The sequence below is a fragment of the Dermochelys coriacea genome, chromosome 5 (assembly GCF_009764565.3).
Source record: "Dermochelys coriacea isolate rDerCor1 chromosome 5, rDerCor1.pri.v4, whole genome shotgun sequence".
Taxonomy (NCBI): Eukaryota; Metazoa; Chordata; order Testudines; family Dermochelyidae; genus Dermochelys; species Dermochelys coriacea.
The window spans coordinates 136,029,317-136,046,035 of record NC_050072.1 but is presented as its reverse complement, the minus strand read 5'-3'; the positions used below and the strand labels follow the sequence as shown (position 1 = coordinate 136,046,035).

The 16,719-nt window shown below is 48.1% G+C and overlaps 1 protein-coding gene across 6 annotated transcripts in view; it reads right to left on the bottom strand.

Annotated features, from left to right (window-relative positions):
- The window catches only part of ELP1 (elongator acetyltransferase complex subunit 1), a 132,162-nt gene that overhangs the window by 37,326 nt on the left and 78,117 nt on the right, over positions 1-16,719 (bottom strand). For 5 of the 6 annotated variants that reach the window (XM_038401408.2, XM_038401409.2, XM_043515481.1 and 2 more), the window contains 2 exons: positions 14,938-15,016; positions 13,972-14,051 (listed from right to left, as the gene is read on the bottom strand). The exons of the other annotated variant lie outside the window; for it this stretch is intronic. In XM_038401408.2, the coding sequence (XP_038257336.1) occupies positions 13,972-14,051; positions 14,938-15,016 (159 nt within the window). The remainder of the gene's footprint in view (positions 1-13,971; positions 14,052-14,937; positions 15,017-16,719) is intronic. 6 annotated transcript variants of the gene reach the window in all.

Sequence of the window (16,719 nt, the reverse complement as noted above, 5' to 3'; positions counted from 1 at the left end):
AGTGTACAGTGCTCACTTATTTATTTTTGATTACAAGTATTTGCACTGTAAAAAAAACAAAAGAAATAGTATGTTTAAATTAAAATTCACCTCATACAAGTACTGTAGTTCAATCTCTACCATAAAAGCTGACTTGACAAATGTAGAAATATGTACAAACAAGTTTGTTTACATTTGCAAGAGATAATGCTGCCCACTTCTTAGAATAATAGAAGATGAGGGTTGGAAGGGATCTCAGGAGGTCATCTAGTCCAATCCCCTGCTCAAAGCAGGACCAACCCCAACTAAATCATCCCAGCCAGGGCTATAGATTCATAGATACTAAGGTCAGAAGGGACCATTCTGATCATCTAGTCCGACCTCCTGCACAGCGCAGGCCACCGAATCTCACCCACCCACTCCTATGAAAAACCTCACCTATGTCTGAGCTATTGAAGTCCTTAAATCATGGTTTAAAGACTTCAAGGAGCAGAGAAGCCTCCCTCAAGTCACCCATGCTACAGAGGAAGGCGAAAAACCTCCAGGGCCTCTCCAGTCTGCCCTGGAGGAAAATTCCTTCCCGACCCCAAATATGGCCATCGGCTAAACCCTGAGTATATGGGCAAGATTCACCAGCCAGATACCCAGGAAAGAATTTTCTATAGTAACTCAGATCCCATCCATCTAATATCCCATCTCAGGGGATTAGTCTTATTTATCCTGAATATTTAAAGATCAATTACTTACCAAAATCCCATTATCCCATCATACCATCTCCTCCATAAACTTATCGAGTAGAATCTTAAAACCAGATAGATCTTTTGCCCCCACTGCTTCCCTTGGAAGGCTATTCCAAAACTTCACTCTCTGATGGTTAGAAACCTTTGTCTAATTTCAAGTTTAAACTTCCTGGTGGCCAGTTTATACCCATTTGTTCTTGTGTCCACATTGGTGCTGAGCTGAAATAATTCCTCTCCCTCTCCTGTATTTATCCCTCTGATATATTTATAGAGAGCAATCATATCTCCCCTCAACCTTCTTTTAGTTAGGCTAAACGAGCCAAGCTCCTTAAGTCTCCTTTCATAAGACAAGTTTTCCATGCCTCGGATCATCCTAGTAGCCCTTCTCTGTACTTGCTCCACTTTGAATTCATCCTTTTTGAACATGGGAGACCAGAACTGCACACAGTATTCTAGGTGAGGTCTCACCAGTGCCTTGTATAATGGTACTAAAACCTCCTTATCCCTACTGGACATGCCTCTCCTGATGCATCCCAAAACGGCATTAGCTTTTTTCACAGCCATATCACATTGGCAGCTCATAGTCATCCTATGATCAACCAATACTCCAAGGTCCTTCTCCTCTTCCGTTACTTCTAATTGATGCATCCCCAACTTGTAACAAAAATTCTTGTTATTAATCCCTAAATGCATAACCTTACACTTCTCACTATTAAATTTCATCCTATTACTATTATTCCAGTTTACAAGGTCATCCAGATCCTCCTGTATAATATCCCGATCCTTCTCCGAATTGGCAATACCTCCCAGCTTTGTATCATCTGCAAACTTTATTAGCACACTCCCACTTTTTGTGCCAAGGTCAGTAATAAAAAAATTAAATAAGATTGGTCCCAAAACCGATCCCTGAGGAACTCCACTGGTAACCTCCCTCCAACCTGACAGTTCTCCTTTCAGTAGGACCCGTTGCAGTCTCCCCTTTAACCAATTCCTTATCCACCTTTTGATGTTCATATTGATCCCCATCTTCTCCAATTTAACTAATAATTCCCCCTGTGGCACGGTATCAAATGCCTTACTGAAATCTAGGTAAATGAGATCCACTGCATTTCCTTTATCTAAAAAATCTGTTACTTTTTCAAAAAAGGAGATTAGGTTGGTTTGGCACGATCTACCTTTTGTAAAACCATGTTGTATTTTGTCCCATTTACCATTGACTTCAATGTCCTTAACTAATTTCTCCTTCAAAATTTTTTCCAGGACCTTGCATACTACAGATGTCAAACTAACTGGCCTACAGTTATCCGGATCACTTTTTTTTCCTTTCTTAAAAATACGAACTATATTAGCAATTCTCCAATCATTCGGTACGACTCCTGAGTTTACAGATTCATTAAAAATTCTTGCTAACGGGCTTGTAATTTCAGGTGCCAATTCCTTTAATATTCTTGGATGAAAATTATCTGGGCCCCCCGATTTAGTCCCATTAAGCTGTTTGAGTTTCGCTTCTACCTCAGATATGGTAATATCTACCTCAATATCCTCATTCCCATTTGTCATGCTACCATTATCCCTAAGATCCTCTTTAGCCTTATTAAAGACTGAGGCAAAGTATTTGTTTAGATATTGGGCCATGCCTAGATTATCTTAACCTCCACTCCATCCTCAGTGTTAAGCGGCCCCACACTTCTTCTTTCTTAGTTTTCTTCTTATTTATATGGCTATAGAACCTTTTACTATTGGTTTTAATTCCCTCTGCAAGGTCCAACTCTACTCGACTTTAGCCTGTCTCACTTTATCCCTACATGTTCTGACCTCAATTAGGTAGCTTTCCTTGCTGATCCCTCCCTTCTTCCACTCCCTGTATGCTTTCTGCTTCTTCTTAATCACCTCTCTAAGATGCTTGCTCATCCATCTTGGTCTACAACTCCTGCCTATGAATTTTTTCCCCTTTCTTGGGATACAGGCTTCCGATAGCTTCTGCAGCTTTGATTTAAAGTAATCCCAGGCCTCCTCTACCTTTAGATCCATAAGTTCTTCAGTCCAATCCACTTCCCTAACTAATTTCCTTAATTTTTGAAAGTCAGCCCTTTTGAAATCAAAAACTCTAGTTGCAGATTTATTTTTGTTAATCCTTCCATTTAGTTTGAACTGAATTAGCTCATGATCACTTGAGCCAAAGATTGTCCCCTACAACCATTTCTTCTATGGGGTCCTCGCTACTCACCAAAATTAATCTAAAATGGCATCCCCTCTAGTCGGTTCAGCAACTACTTGACGAAGGAATCCATCAGCTATCGCCTCTAGGAAATCTGAGCCCTATATTATTACTAGCACTGGTCCTCCAGTCTATATCTGGGAAGCTAAGTCTCCCATGATCATGCAGTTCCATTAGTATTTATTTTATTAAAACATTAAAAAGGGCTCTATCCATATCCAGGTTAGATCCCGGAGGTCTATAGCACACCGCAAGCACTATCGTAGGAGAGGCTCTACTAGTTATCTTCCCCCAATGTAATTTTGCCCACACGGACTCTGTCTTATCCATTGCATCGCTTTCTTATTTCTTTACATTCTACCTCATCATTGATATACAATGCTTCTCACCACCTTTACCTTTATTTCGGTCTTTCCTAAACAGCACATACCCTTCAATACCTATAGTCCAGTCATGACGACTATTCCACCATGTTTCTGTTATCCCTATAATATCTGGTTTCACTTCCTGCACCAGTAGCTCTAGTTCCTCCATTTTGTTACCTAGGCTCCTCGCATTGGTGTACAAACATCTTAATTTTTGCTGTTTGGCCTCGCTCACATTTTGTACCCTATTAGGCACAGTCATTCTACAGCCAGTATAACCTATTAGACTAGTACCCACACCGCCCTTGCTCCTTATATACATTCTCCTACCCACAGCTGATCCTTTCTTACTTGGTCTTCTTCCCTCTCAATGCTAAAATCTGGCGTGGAGATTACCTGGACATCTCCCAACCATCTCCCCCCAATTCCTAGTTTAAAGCTCTCTTTATCAGTTGTGCCAGCCTCGATCCTAGAAGTCTATTTCCTTCCCTACTCAGATGAAGTCCATCCCGAGAGAACTGTCCTCTGTCTGTGAATGCCTCCCAGTGGCCATACATCCCAAAGCCCTCCTTATAGCACCACTGCCTAAGCCATCTGTTGACAGTCATAATCTTGTCACACTTTGTTGCTCTTCTCTAGGAACAGGCAGGATCCCACTAAAGATCACCTGAGCCTCAATTCCTTAAGCGTCTTCCCCAGCCTAGCATAGTCTCCCTTAATACTTTCCAGCGAGAATATAGCCATATCATTTGTTCCCACATGAAGGATAATTAAGGGATTCTTTCCCGCTCCCTTTAGGATCCTTTTTCAACCTCGGGTCTACATCCCATATCTTAGCACTCGGACGACAGCAACACCCTTCTCTTCTCTGGATCAGCTCTAGTTACAGGCCTGTCTATTCTTCTCAATAAAGAGGTCCCCGATCACATAGACCTGCCTTTTCCTGGTGACAGTGCTATTCTCCAGTCTCTCCCCTGTTCCCTCTGGCTTGCAAGTTCTTTCCATTCCTATTTTCCCTTATAATCCTCTTCAACCCATCCTGTATCCTCCTGGGGCTCAGATTTGGTGTAGTCTCCCTTGACTCTTCTGCTTTTCCTATAGGACTAGCCTCTCTCTCTTCTTCTTACCCTTCCACCTTCAACAAGTACCCTGTTGAGCCCCTTCTCATTTTCCAACTCTGCAAACCTGTTCCTAAGCTCTATTTCTCCTTCACTAGCCCGTCTTTTCCTCTGCCTGGTTCTTTTAGTCACATGCTTCCATCTGACCACTTTCCTACCCAGTCTCCCCTCAAAATTCCCCCAACCCTGCTTCCATCGTGAGTCTGAGCTTTCCCTTCAGATACCTCACTATCTTTGCTCCATCATCTGCTCAAACCCCTTCCTAAACTCAACAAGACTTTCCACCTGCATCTCCAAACCTTGGATCTTTTCCTCCATCAGCTCTATCAGACGGCATTTCATGCAGAAAAAACTTCTTACCGGTTCCCCCCTCCAGGATCATGTACATACCACAGCTTCCACATCCAGTCATCCTCACATGTGTCTTCCCCTACAGGAGTCACTCCCACAGCTGCCTCCATATCTGTCATCGCCTGTCCCACCTAAGTCCTGTCATCTGGGAAACACAAGCCACACCAAAAAGACCCACCCCGCCCAGCAAAAGCAAACCCCAAATAAGCACCACATACAAACTCCCCTCTCAAACTCCCCTGTTTACAGCTCTGTTTGCTAGCTCCTGTGCCGCTGCAGCTGTCTGTGCCGCTGCCTGACTGGCTGGCTACCTTTATAGGCCCTCTAGTCAGAAGCCCCACCCCCCTAAGCAGGGCTCAGCTGCTCTCCCAGCACAAAGCCTCTACACACACACACACACACACACACAAATACTAAAAATACAAAACCAAGTACAACTACCTTCTCCTCCAACACAACTCCCACTCAAACTCCCCTGTTTACAGCTCTGTTTGCTAGCTCCTGTGCCCCGGCAGCTGTCTATGTCAAGCCGGGCCTTAAAAACCTCTAAGGAAGGAGATCCCACCACCTCCCTAGGGAACCCATTCCAGTGCTTCACCACCCTCCTAGTGAAATAGTGTTTCCTACTATCCAGCCTAGACCTCCCCCACTGCAACTTGAGACCAATTGCTTCTTGTTCTGTCATCTGCCACCACTAAGAACAGCCGAGCTCCATCCTCTTTGGTACCCCCCTTCAGGTAGTTGAAGGCTGCTATCAAATCCCCCCTCACTCTTCTCTTCTGCAGACTAAATAACCCCAGTTCCCTCAGCCTCTCCTCGTAAGACATGAGCCCCAGCCCCCTAATAATTTTCGTTGCCCTCCGCCGGACCCTCTCCAATTTGTCCACATCCCTTCTGTAGTGGGGGGGACCAAACGGGACGCAATACTCCAGGTGTGGCTTCACAAGTGCCAAATAGAGGGGAATAATCACTTCCCTCGATCTGCCGGCAATGCTCCTACTAATACAGTCCAGTATGCCATTGGCCTTCTTGGCAACAAGGGCACACTTCTGACGCATATCCAGCTTCTCATCCACTGTAATCCCCAGGTCTTGTTTACCATGTCACCTGAAAGTGAGAACAGGTGTTCTCATGGCACTGTTGTAGCCGGCATCGCAAGATATTTACATGCCAGATATGCTAAAGATAAGACAGTTACCTTTTCCGTAACTGGTGTTCTTCGAGATGTGTCGCTCATGTCTATTCCACAATAGGTGTGCATGCTCGCCACGTGCACCGCTTTTGGAAGTTTTTCCCCTAGCAGTACCCGTAGGGGGAGAGTGCCCCCTGCGACCGCTGGAGTGGCACCTGCCTGGTGCAGTATAAGGGGATCTGTGAGCTCCCTCCACCCTCAGTTCCTTCTTGCCAGACAACTCCGACAGAGGGGAAGGAGGGTGGGATGTGGAACAGACATGAGCAACGCATCTCGAAGAACACCAGTTATGGAACAGGTAACTGTCTTTTCTTCTTCGAGTGATTGCTCATGTGTATTCCACAATAGGTGATTCCAAGCTATATCTGTTGGAGGTGAGTAGGAGCTCACAAGTTCTTGGGATGGAGGACGGCCCTGCCGAACCTGGTGTCATCCCTGGTTTAGGAGACGATCCCATAGTGTGAGGTGAACGTGTGAACCAAAGACCACGTGGCGACCCTACAAATGTCCTGGATGGGGACGTGGGCTACGAAGGCAGCCGACGAGGCCTGGGCCAAGTCGAGTGTGTCCTCACAATGGGTGGCGGGGGAACACCCACTAGCTCAAAACAGGAGCGGATGCACGAAGTGATCCGCTTAGAAAGGTGCTGAGTGGAAATTGGCTGGCCCCTTGCACGCTCAGCCGAGGTGACGAACAGTTGCGAGGACGTTCTGAACGGCTTGGTTCGCTCGAGGTAGAAAGCCAGAGCCCACCGCACATCGGAGCATGTGGAGACGGCGCTCCTCACTGGACGCGTGAGGCTTGGGGCAGAGAACCAGTAGAAAAATGTCCTGACCCATGCGGTAGACAGAGACCACCTTCGGGAGGAACGCAGGGTGTGGGCGGAGCTGGACCTTGTCCTTATGAAAGATTCTGTATGGTGGCTCGGTGATCAGGGCCCTGAGCTCCAAGACTCGCCTGGCTGACATGATTGCAACCAGGAAGGCCACATTTCAAGAGAGCGAGGACCAGGAGCACATGGCCAATGGTTTAGACGGGGGCCCCGTGAGATGAGCCAACACAAGTTTAGGTCCGCTGTGGACCGGGGGGTCTAGAATACGGAAAAAAGAGGGTCCAAACCCTTAAGGAACCGGCCGAGTCATAGCATGGGAAAATACCGTGTGCAGGTGCACCTTGACTGACGGGGGCGCCAGGACCTGGGCCCTCAGGTGGAGGAGATAATCCAGGATAAGATGGATTGGGGCAGCCACCTGGGAGACACCCTGGTCCGCCGCCCACCTAGAGAAACGGGACACTTCACCAATAAGCACAACGAGTGGAGGGCCTTCTACTTAGAGGAGGATGCGCTGAACCTGTTCTGAGCACGTCCTTTCCTCTCTGCCTAACCACTGAGCAGCCATACCTTGAGCTGAAGCGCCACTAGGTTAAGATGGAGGAGACGGCCCTGGTCCTGAGAGACCAGGTCTGGACGGAGCAGCAATGGCCATGGCGGAGCTACTGGCAGGCCCGTGAGGGTCCCATACAGATGCTGCCTAGGCCATGCCAGGGAAATCAGGAGGACCTGGGCCTTGTCCATCTTTATCTTCTCCAGGACCCTGCTGATTAGAGGAATCGGGGGAAAGGCATAGAGAAGTCGGCCTGCCCAAGATAGGAGAAAGGCATTGGAGGTAGCGACCCTCCGCAGGCCTCCCCAGAGCAGAACCGGGGGCATCGCTGGTTCTGCTGAGTCACGAATAGGTCCACCTGGGGAGTTCCGCACCTTCGAAAGAGCTGGTGGGCCACTTCCTGGTGGAGGGACCACTCATGTTGTGAGGAAAAGTCCCCTGCTCAAGCGATCCGCCTCTCGTTCCGGGCACCCGGTAGGTGGAAGGCCTTCAGGTGTATGTCGTGGGGTATACAGAAGTCCCACAGCCTGAGGGCTTCGTGGCAGAGGATTGGGCCCTGCCTTGCCTCTTGATATAGAGCATCGAGGCCGTGTTATCCGTGAGGACCCTGACTACCTTGCCCTCCAGGTGTGAGCGGAAGGCCATGCATGCCAACCGCACCGCCTTGAGCTCCTTGACGTTTATATGTAGGATCAGGTCTTGAGCCGACCCCAGGCCTTGGGTCTGAAAGTTCCCCACATGGGCCAGCCAACCCAGGTCCGATGCATCGGACATCAGCTCCAATGATGGGCCCTGTCCTTGAACAGGAGCCCTTGGAGCATGTTGGTTGGGGCGGACCACCGCCGTAGGGAGGTGATCACAGAATCCGGCATGGTGAGGATCTTGTCCATCTTGTCTATGGCCTGAGAGAACTTTGAGGCCAACCAGAGCTGGAGGGGCCTCATCCTGAGTCTGGCGTGACAGACCATGTATGTGCACACCAACATGTGACCCACGAGTTGCAGGCAAATTCTGGCTGTTGTCACCAGGAACCTTGTGACCAAGTCAATGAGACTTTTCAGGGTCTCAAATCTGTTTGGTGGGAGAGAGGCCCTGGCCGACACAGCATCCAGGAGCGCCCCGATAAACTCTATGCGTTGGACCGGGACTAACATGGATTTGGTGCTGTTTACCAACAGGCCCAAGGCAGTGCATGTGGACAGGAGAAGCGCCACGCGATCCCTCACCTGCGACTGGGAGATGCCCTTGACAAGCCAATCGTCCAGATAGGGAAATATCTGGACCCCCTGCCGTCTGAGGTAGGCCGCTGCCACCAACATGCATTTTGTAAACACCCTGGGGGCAGTGGACAGACCAAATGGGAGGACCGTGAATTGGTAATGATTCTGTCCCACCACGAAATGGAGGAAGCGCCTGTGCCCCTCGAATATGTGGATGTGGAAGTATGTGTCCTGTAGATCGAGGGCAGCGTATGAGTCCCGGGGATCCAGGGAGGGGATGATGGAGGCCAGGGAGACCATGCGGAACTTGAGTTTCACCATGTACTGGTTCAGACCTCGCAGGTCCAGAATGGGCCTGAGCACCCCTTTGGCCTTCAGGATAAGGAAATAACAGAAGTAATACCCCTTGCCCATGAACTCCTTGGGCACCGCCTGTATTGCTTCTAGTCCTAGGAACCACCCCACCTCTGGCTCGAGCAGAGCTTCGTGCGAGGGGTCCCCCAAGAGGGTGGGGGGTGGTTAGGCGGGAAGGAAATAAACTGGAGGGTGTAACCCCAGGAGATGGTGTTGAGGACCCATCAGTCCGAGGTTAGCCGCGACCATTCTGGAAGGAAAGCACACAACCAGTTGGAGAAGGGTAGTTTTATTGGATCCCTGGTGAGGACTGGTGGGGTGTCCCCAAACGTCCCATCAAAAACGCCTTTCCCCCGCCTGCTTGCCCTTGGAGGACCCAAGCTGTGGGGCAGACTGAGACTGTCACTGAGGGCATCTCTGCTGCTTCTTATGGGTGGCCTTGTACTTCGGGAGGACGGCCTCGGCGGGAGTCTGCTGTGGCTTGAACTTCGGTTTTGCTGGAGCTGGGACATAGAGGCTCAGAGTCTAGAGGGTCGTGTGGGAATCTTTCATGCCATGCAGCCTTGTATCTGTTTCCTCCACAAACAGCTTTCCCATCAAACGGGAGATCCTGCGTGGGAGACTGAGGCTCACTGGACAGCCCCGAGAGCAGGAGCCATGACGCCCGTCTCATCCGAGGCTGCCTGCAGGGACGCCTTCGCGGCGGCTGCCCCTTCCTCCACTTGCGCCTTGAACTCCTTCCTATCGTACTCCTGGAGGGAGTCCTCAGACTTGGGCAGGGAGCCCCACAGATTTAGTTTGTACTGTCCAGGAGAGCCTGACGGTTTGCCACAAGTAACTGGAAGCTGACCCTGCCGTTCCCTGTGGATGACTGACTCGACCACCAGGGACTTGGACGCCAGGTGGGCATACAAGTACTCATGCCTTTTAGTGGGTACAAAGTACTTGCGTTCCACCTTTTTAGAGATGGGGGCCAATGAGGCTGGTGTTTGCCACAGGGCATTTGAAATCTTAGCCACCCCTTCATGGAGAGGCAAGGCCACCCTACTCGGTGACGATGGGGACAGCACGTTAACAGGGAGTCTGAGGGCTCCTCCATCTCCTCTGCTTGGAGGTGGAGGCTTGCTGCCACCCTCTTTAAGAGTTCTTGGTGGGCCCTGAAGTTCTCCTGCGGGCCGGGGTGGGGGGAGGGCTACAATTGCCTCCTGCGGGCAGGGCGAGGAAGCCAGTGCTGTGCTCTGGGTATCGTCCTGCACAGGAGGGTCCACCACCTGGTCAGACTCCAGGCACAGTGCCGAGGACATATGTTCCATTGACTCCTTTCTTGGGGGTCTGGAGAGGGAGGCGACGGTGCCTCTGAAGCTCCATCCACCAAGCGGGCTCCCACCGGGGGCTGTGCCAGAAGCCACAGTGCCCACTGGTACCATTGGGCCAGCCACAACACTCGGTGCCACTGCACCTGCTGTGGCACCAGCGGGGCCGACTGTTCAGGTTAGCTGGCCTGGCCCATTGAGGGACGGCTACAATGAGACCGGGCTGGCATAGGAGCTGCTGCTGTCACTGGACCGGAAGGAGCGGTGGTGCCGGGATCTACAACAGCCACGGGACCGCGATCTCGATGTGGAGAACCGGTACCAACAGTAACAGCTGCTCCGCGAACGGCCTCGATGGGTGGACCCATGATGCACATCCAGAGAGGCCTGCTCTGAAGGGGCTAGGCTACTTCATGCAATGTGAGTCTAAGGCCTGGGGCTCGGTGGGGATCAAGGACTGCCCGACATGGGCCTAGCCTCTGTCCCAGACTTCCTTCAATGCTGCTGCGAAGAGGGAGGCTTCCTGGCCCTCTTGGCATGCCCTGCGGATGGGGAGCAGTGCCAACTGGCCAATGGCACTGGAGGATTGCGGCGCACCGATGCCGCAGTGCCGGTTCCCAGTTCGGAGTGGCGTGCCAGGGTCAAGCACCAACTCCATCAGGACGACCTGGAGCCTAATGACCCTTTCTCTTTTGGTCCGAGGCTTAAACGACTTGCAAATCTTGCACCTTTTGCTGATATGTGTTTCTCCCAAACAGCGCAAACAGTCTGTGTGCAGGTCACTTCTTGGCATAGAACGCCTACAACAGCCGCATGACTTAAATTCCAGGGCGCAGGGCATACCCCAGACTGGGCTCACTGACTAAACTAACTACAGGTACTAACACTGAACGAACTAACAGTTATGGAGACGAGCTACAGAAAAGCTGGAGCAGAGCAGTTCCAATGCACCTTCACTGGTGGCAAGAAGGAACTGAGGGTGGGGGGAGCGCACAGCTCACCTTACACCGCGCCAGGCAGGCACCACTCCAGGGGTCACGGCGGTGCTTCCCGCCATGGGTACTGCTAGGGGAAAAGCTTCCGGCACCAGTGCACATGGCAAGCACGCACACCTATTGCGGAATACACACGAGCAATCACTCGAAGAAGAATCATGTATCCCTTCATGTTTCAACCACCATTCCAGGGGACATGCATTCACGTTGAGGACGGGTTCTGCTCGATAACAATCCAAAGTAGTGCAGATCGACATATGTTAATTTTCATTATCTGAGTCAGATGCCATCAGCAGAAGGTTGATTTTCTTTTTTGGTGGTTCGGGCTCTGTAGTTTCTGCATTGGAGTGTTGCTCTTTTAAGACTTCTGAAAGCATGCTCCACACCTCGTCCATCCCAGATTTTGGAAGGCATTTCAAATTTTTAAACCTTGGGTCAAGTGCTGTAGCTATCTTTAGAAATCTCATATTGGTACCTTCTTTGCATTTTGTCAAATCTACAGTGAAATTGTTCTTAAATGAACATGTGCTGGGTCGTCATCCGAGACTGCTATAACATGAAATATTATGTTAGGGTTAGGGATACAGGTCACACAGGAAAATCTGGATGACCTTGTAAACTGGACTAATAGTAATAGGATGAAATTTAATACTGAAAAGTGCAAGGTCATGCATTTAGGGATTAATAACAAGAATTTTTGTTATAAGCTGGGGATGGATCACTTGGAAGTAACAGAGGAGGAGAAGGATCTCAAAGCATTGGTTGATTACAGGATGACTATGAGCCGCCAATGTGATATGGCTGTGAAAAAAGCTAATGTGGTCTTGGGATGCATCAGGGAAGGTATTTCCAGTAGAGATAAGGAGGTGTTAGTACCGTTATACAAGGCACTGGTGAGACCTCACCTGGAATACTGTGCACAGTTCTGGTCTCCCATGTTTAAGAAGAATGAATTCAAACTGGAAAAGGTACAGAGAAGGGCTACTTGGATAATCCAAGGAATGGAAAACCTGTCTTATGAAAGAAGACTTAAGGAGCTTGGCTTGTTTAGCCTAACTAAAAGAAGGCCGAGAGGAGATATGATTGCTCTCTATAAATATATCAGAGGGATAAATACCACAGAGGGAGAAGAATTATTTAAGCTCAGTACCACAAGAACAAGTGAATATAAACTGGCCATCAGGAAGTTTAGACTTGAAATTAGATGAAGGTTTCTAACCATCAAGGGAGTGAAGTTCTGGAAGAGCCTTCCAAGGGAAGCAGTGGGGGCAAAAGACATATCTGGCTTCAAGACTAAATTTGATAAATTTATGGAAGGGATGATATGATGGATAGCCTAATTTTGGCAGTTAATTGATCTTCACCTATTAGCAGTAGATATGCCCAATGGCCTGTGATGGAATGTTAGATGGGGTGAGATCTGAGTTACTACAGAGAATTCTTTCCTGAGTGTCTGGCTGATGAGTCTTGCCCACATGCTCAGGGTTTAGCCGACTGCCATATTTGAGGTCAGGAAGGAATTTTCCTCCAGGGCAGATTAGCAGAGGCCCTGGGGGTTTTTCACCTTCCTCTGCAGAGTGGGGCACGGGTCACTTGCTGGAGGATTCTCTGCTCCTTGAAGTCTTTAAACCACAAGTTGAGGACTTCAATAGCTCAGACATAGATTAGAGGTTTGTTACAGGAGTGGGTGGGTGAGATTTTGTGGCCTACGTTGTGCAGGAGGTCAGACTAGATGATCATAATGGTCCCTTCTAACCTTAAAGTCTATGAGTCTACATGGCAGAACATGGGTAAAACAGAGCAGGAGACACAATTCTCCCCTCAAGGAGATTAGTCACAAATTTAATTAATGCGTTATTTTTTTAACCAGCATCGTCAGCATGGAAACATGACTTCTGGAATAGTGGCCAAAGCATGAAAGGGCATACGAATGTTTAGCATATCTGGCATGTACATACCTTGCAATGCCAGCTATAAGCCATGCAAATGCCTATTCACAGTATTTGGTGACATTGTAAATAAGCAGAGAGCAACATTATCTTCTGCCAATGTAAACAAACTTGTTTGTCTTAGCAATTGGCTGAAGAAGAAGTAGGACCGAGTGGAACTGTAGGATCTGAAATTTTACATTGTTTTGTTTTTGAGTGCAGTTATGTAACAAAAAAAAAATCTACATTTGTAAGTTGCACTTTCATGATAAAGAGATTGCATGACAGTACTTGTATGAGGTGAATTGAAAAATACTATTTCTTTTGTTTATCATTTTTACAATGCAAATATTTGTAATACAAATATACACTGATTTCAATTACAACACAGAATACAATGTATATGAGAATGTAGAAAAACATACAAAATATTTAATAAATTTCAACTGGTATTCTATTTAACAGTGTGATTAAAACTGTGCTTAATTTTTTTAATTGCAATTAATTTTTTAGAGTTAATGGCGTGAGTAAACTGTGATTGACAGCCCTATTACAAACTGCGACAGCCAAACAAAATTTAAGTCCCCAGTTGGCCAAATCAAACCAATAGCCACAAGTGAGTCCATCTTGCTGAATCCCTCTGCCTGGATGAACCAGACCCACAGCCAGCTAGTCTGGCAGTTGGTAGGAGTCACCATCCACTTGGTCAGACCGAATCCTCTGGTTCTTTGAATCCAGCCCCCATCTCCAGCTTCCAGAACAATGATACTGCGGCTTTACCAGGTGTTCTTTTATCAGAAGATCAATACTTACTTCAACTCAGTGAAAAATAAGTTGATGTGATTCACGGAATCTATTTGTTTTATGAAGGTTTCCACATTTTCCAGAAAAACCTGAAGTGAACAAAACCCTTTCAGTGCTGATGCTGTTACTTACATGCATATTAACACAAAAACACATAGAGCGACTTCAAAGGGTCATTTAAATGTGCACATGGGCATATCCAACTCTAAACCCGAGTTACCCTACTCTTGCCATTTGGACACGCTATAGCTCTTTGCATGCAAACAGTATGAGCTCTATAGCACTGGGTACCATCCTTAAGAACCTAGGTACCCCAAGCCCCAAGCTCTCATGCCAGCTGTTCAGTACAAGGCAATGCCAGCTCAGGGGAGATAAACTTCCAAGGGTGACATGGAACAAAGTTATCTTCACAACCCTAGGAGCTCTACCCTTCACTCAGATCTGTGCTCCTCTGCTGAGAATCCATCCACATAGATCCACGTGCAGGATCAAGGCCTTAGTAGATACCAGCAGCACAGGTTCCACTAACATTGCTGCCTTTGGCCTCCTCCGTCTCCAGAAAACCGCTTCCTCCCCTAATTGGCCAGTGGGACTCTGAAGTGGTGTTGACAGAGCTTTATAAAACACTGATTACATTAGAATGGCCATGCTGTGTCAGACCAGTGGTCTGTCTAGCCCAGTATCCTGTCTTCTGGCAGTGGCCAGTGCCAGATGCCCCAGAGGGAATGAACAGAACAATGAATCATCAAGTGATCATGCTCTGTCATCCATTCCCAACTTCTGGCAAAAAGGCTAGGGACACCATCCCTGCCCATACTGGCTAATAGCCTTTGATAGACCTATCCTCCATGAACTTATCTAGTTCCCTTTTGAACCCTATTATAGTCTTGGCTTTCACAATATCCTCTGGCAAATCCCACTCCCTGGGAGGCAGGAAAACATGCAAAGGGAGGTACAAGTGCAACTCAAACTTGCCTTGGGATTGTGATCATAAAGAAGGTTGAGGTTGATTCTCAGCTTCCTCATACATTCAAATGCTTCTTTAAACATGAGCCTGTTGGAATGGGTCAAATACAGCAGGTTTTTATAGAGGAGTGTGTACTACAATCTAATATACACAGGGAGTGAGGAGAACAGTTGCCAGACTATAAATAAACCTATATGGTTTAATTTTCACTGCCTTCCCTCTGCAAAGCAGGCTGGCTGTGCCCATGCCTAGTTCCTGTCCTGGCCCAGCCAGATATCACACTGGGTTAGCATTTAACCAGGTGTAGGCCAGTTTTAAAGAGACTTCTTTAACAGACTGGACTTCTACATAGAGTGCTTCCGCCGACGTACAGGGCTGAAATTGTGGAAAAGCAGCATCACTTGCCCCATAACCTCAGCCGTGCAGAACACAATGCCATCCACAGCCTCAGAAACAACTCTGACATCATAATCAAAAAGGCTGACAAAGCAGGTGCTGTCGTCATCATGAATAGGTTGGAATACGAACAAGAGGCTACTAGGCAGCTCTCCAACACCACTTTCTACAAGCCATTACCCTTTGATCCCACTGAGGGTTACCAAAAGAAACGACACCATTTGCTCAAGAAACTCCCTGAAAAAGCACAAGAACAAATCCGCACAGACACACCCCTGGAACCCCGACCTGGGGTATTCTATCTGCTACCCAAGATCCATAAACCTGGAAATCCTGGACGCCCCATCATCTCAGGCATTGGCACCCTGACAGCAGGATTGTCTGGCTATGTAGACTCCCTCCTCAGGCCCTACGCTACCAGCACTCCCAGCTGTCTTCGAGACACCACTGACTTCCTGAGGAAACTACAATCCATCGGTGATCTTCCTAAAAACACCATCCTAGCCACTATGGATGTAGAAGCCTCTACACCAACTTTCCACACAAAGATGGACTACAAGCCGTCAGGAACAGTATCCCCGATAATGTCACGGCTAACCTGGTGGCTGAACTTTGTGACTTTGTCCTCACCCATAACTATATCACATTTGGGAACAATGTATACCTTCAAATCAGCAGCACTGCGATGGGTATCCGCATGGCCCCACAGTATGCCAACATTTTTATGGCTGATTTAGAACAATGCATCCTCAGCTCTTGTCCCCTAATGCCCCTACTCTACTTGCGCTACATTGATGACATCTTCATCATCTGGACCCATGGAAAAGAAGCCCTTGAGGAATTCCACCAGGATTTCAATAATTTCCATCCCACCATCAACCTCAGTCTGGACCAGTCCACACAAGAGATCCACTTCCTGGACACTACGGTGCTAATAAGCAATGGTCACATAAACACCACCCTATATCGGAAACCTACTGACCGCTATTCCTACCTACATGCCTCTAGCTTTCATCCAGACCACACTACACGATCCATTGTCTACAGCCAAGCTCTACGATATAACCGCATTTGCTCCAACTCCTCAGACAGAGACAAACGCCTACAAGATCCCTATCATGCATTCTTACAACTACAATACCCACCTGCTGAAGTGAAGAAACAGATTGACAGAGCCAGAAGAGTACCCAGAAGTCACCTACTACAGGACAGGCCCAACAAAGAAAATAACAGAACGCCACTAGCCATCACCTTCAGCCCCCAACTAAAACCTCTCCAACGCATCATCAAGGATCTACAACCTATCCTGAAGGATGACCCATCACTCTCACAGATTTTGGGAGACAGACCAGTCCTTGCTTACCAACAGCCCCCCAACCTGAAGCAAATACTCA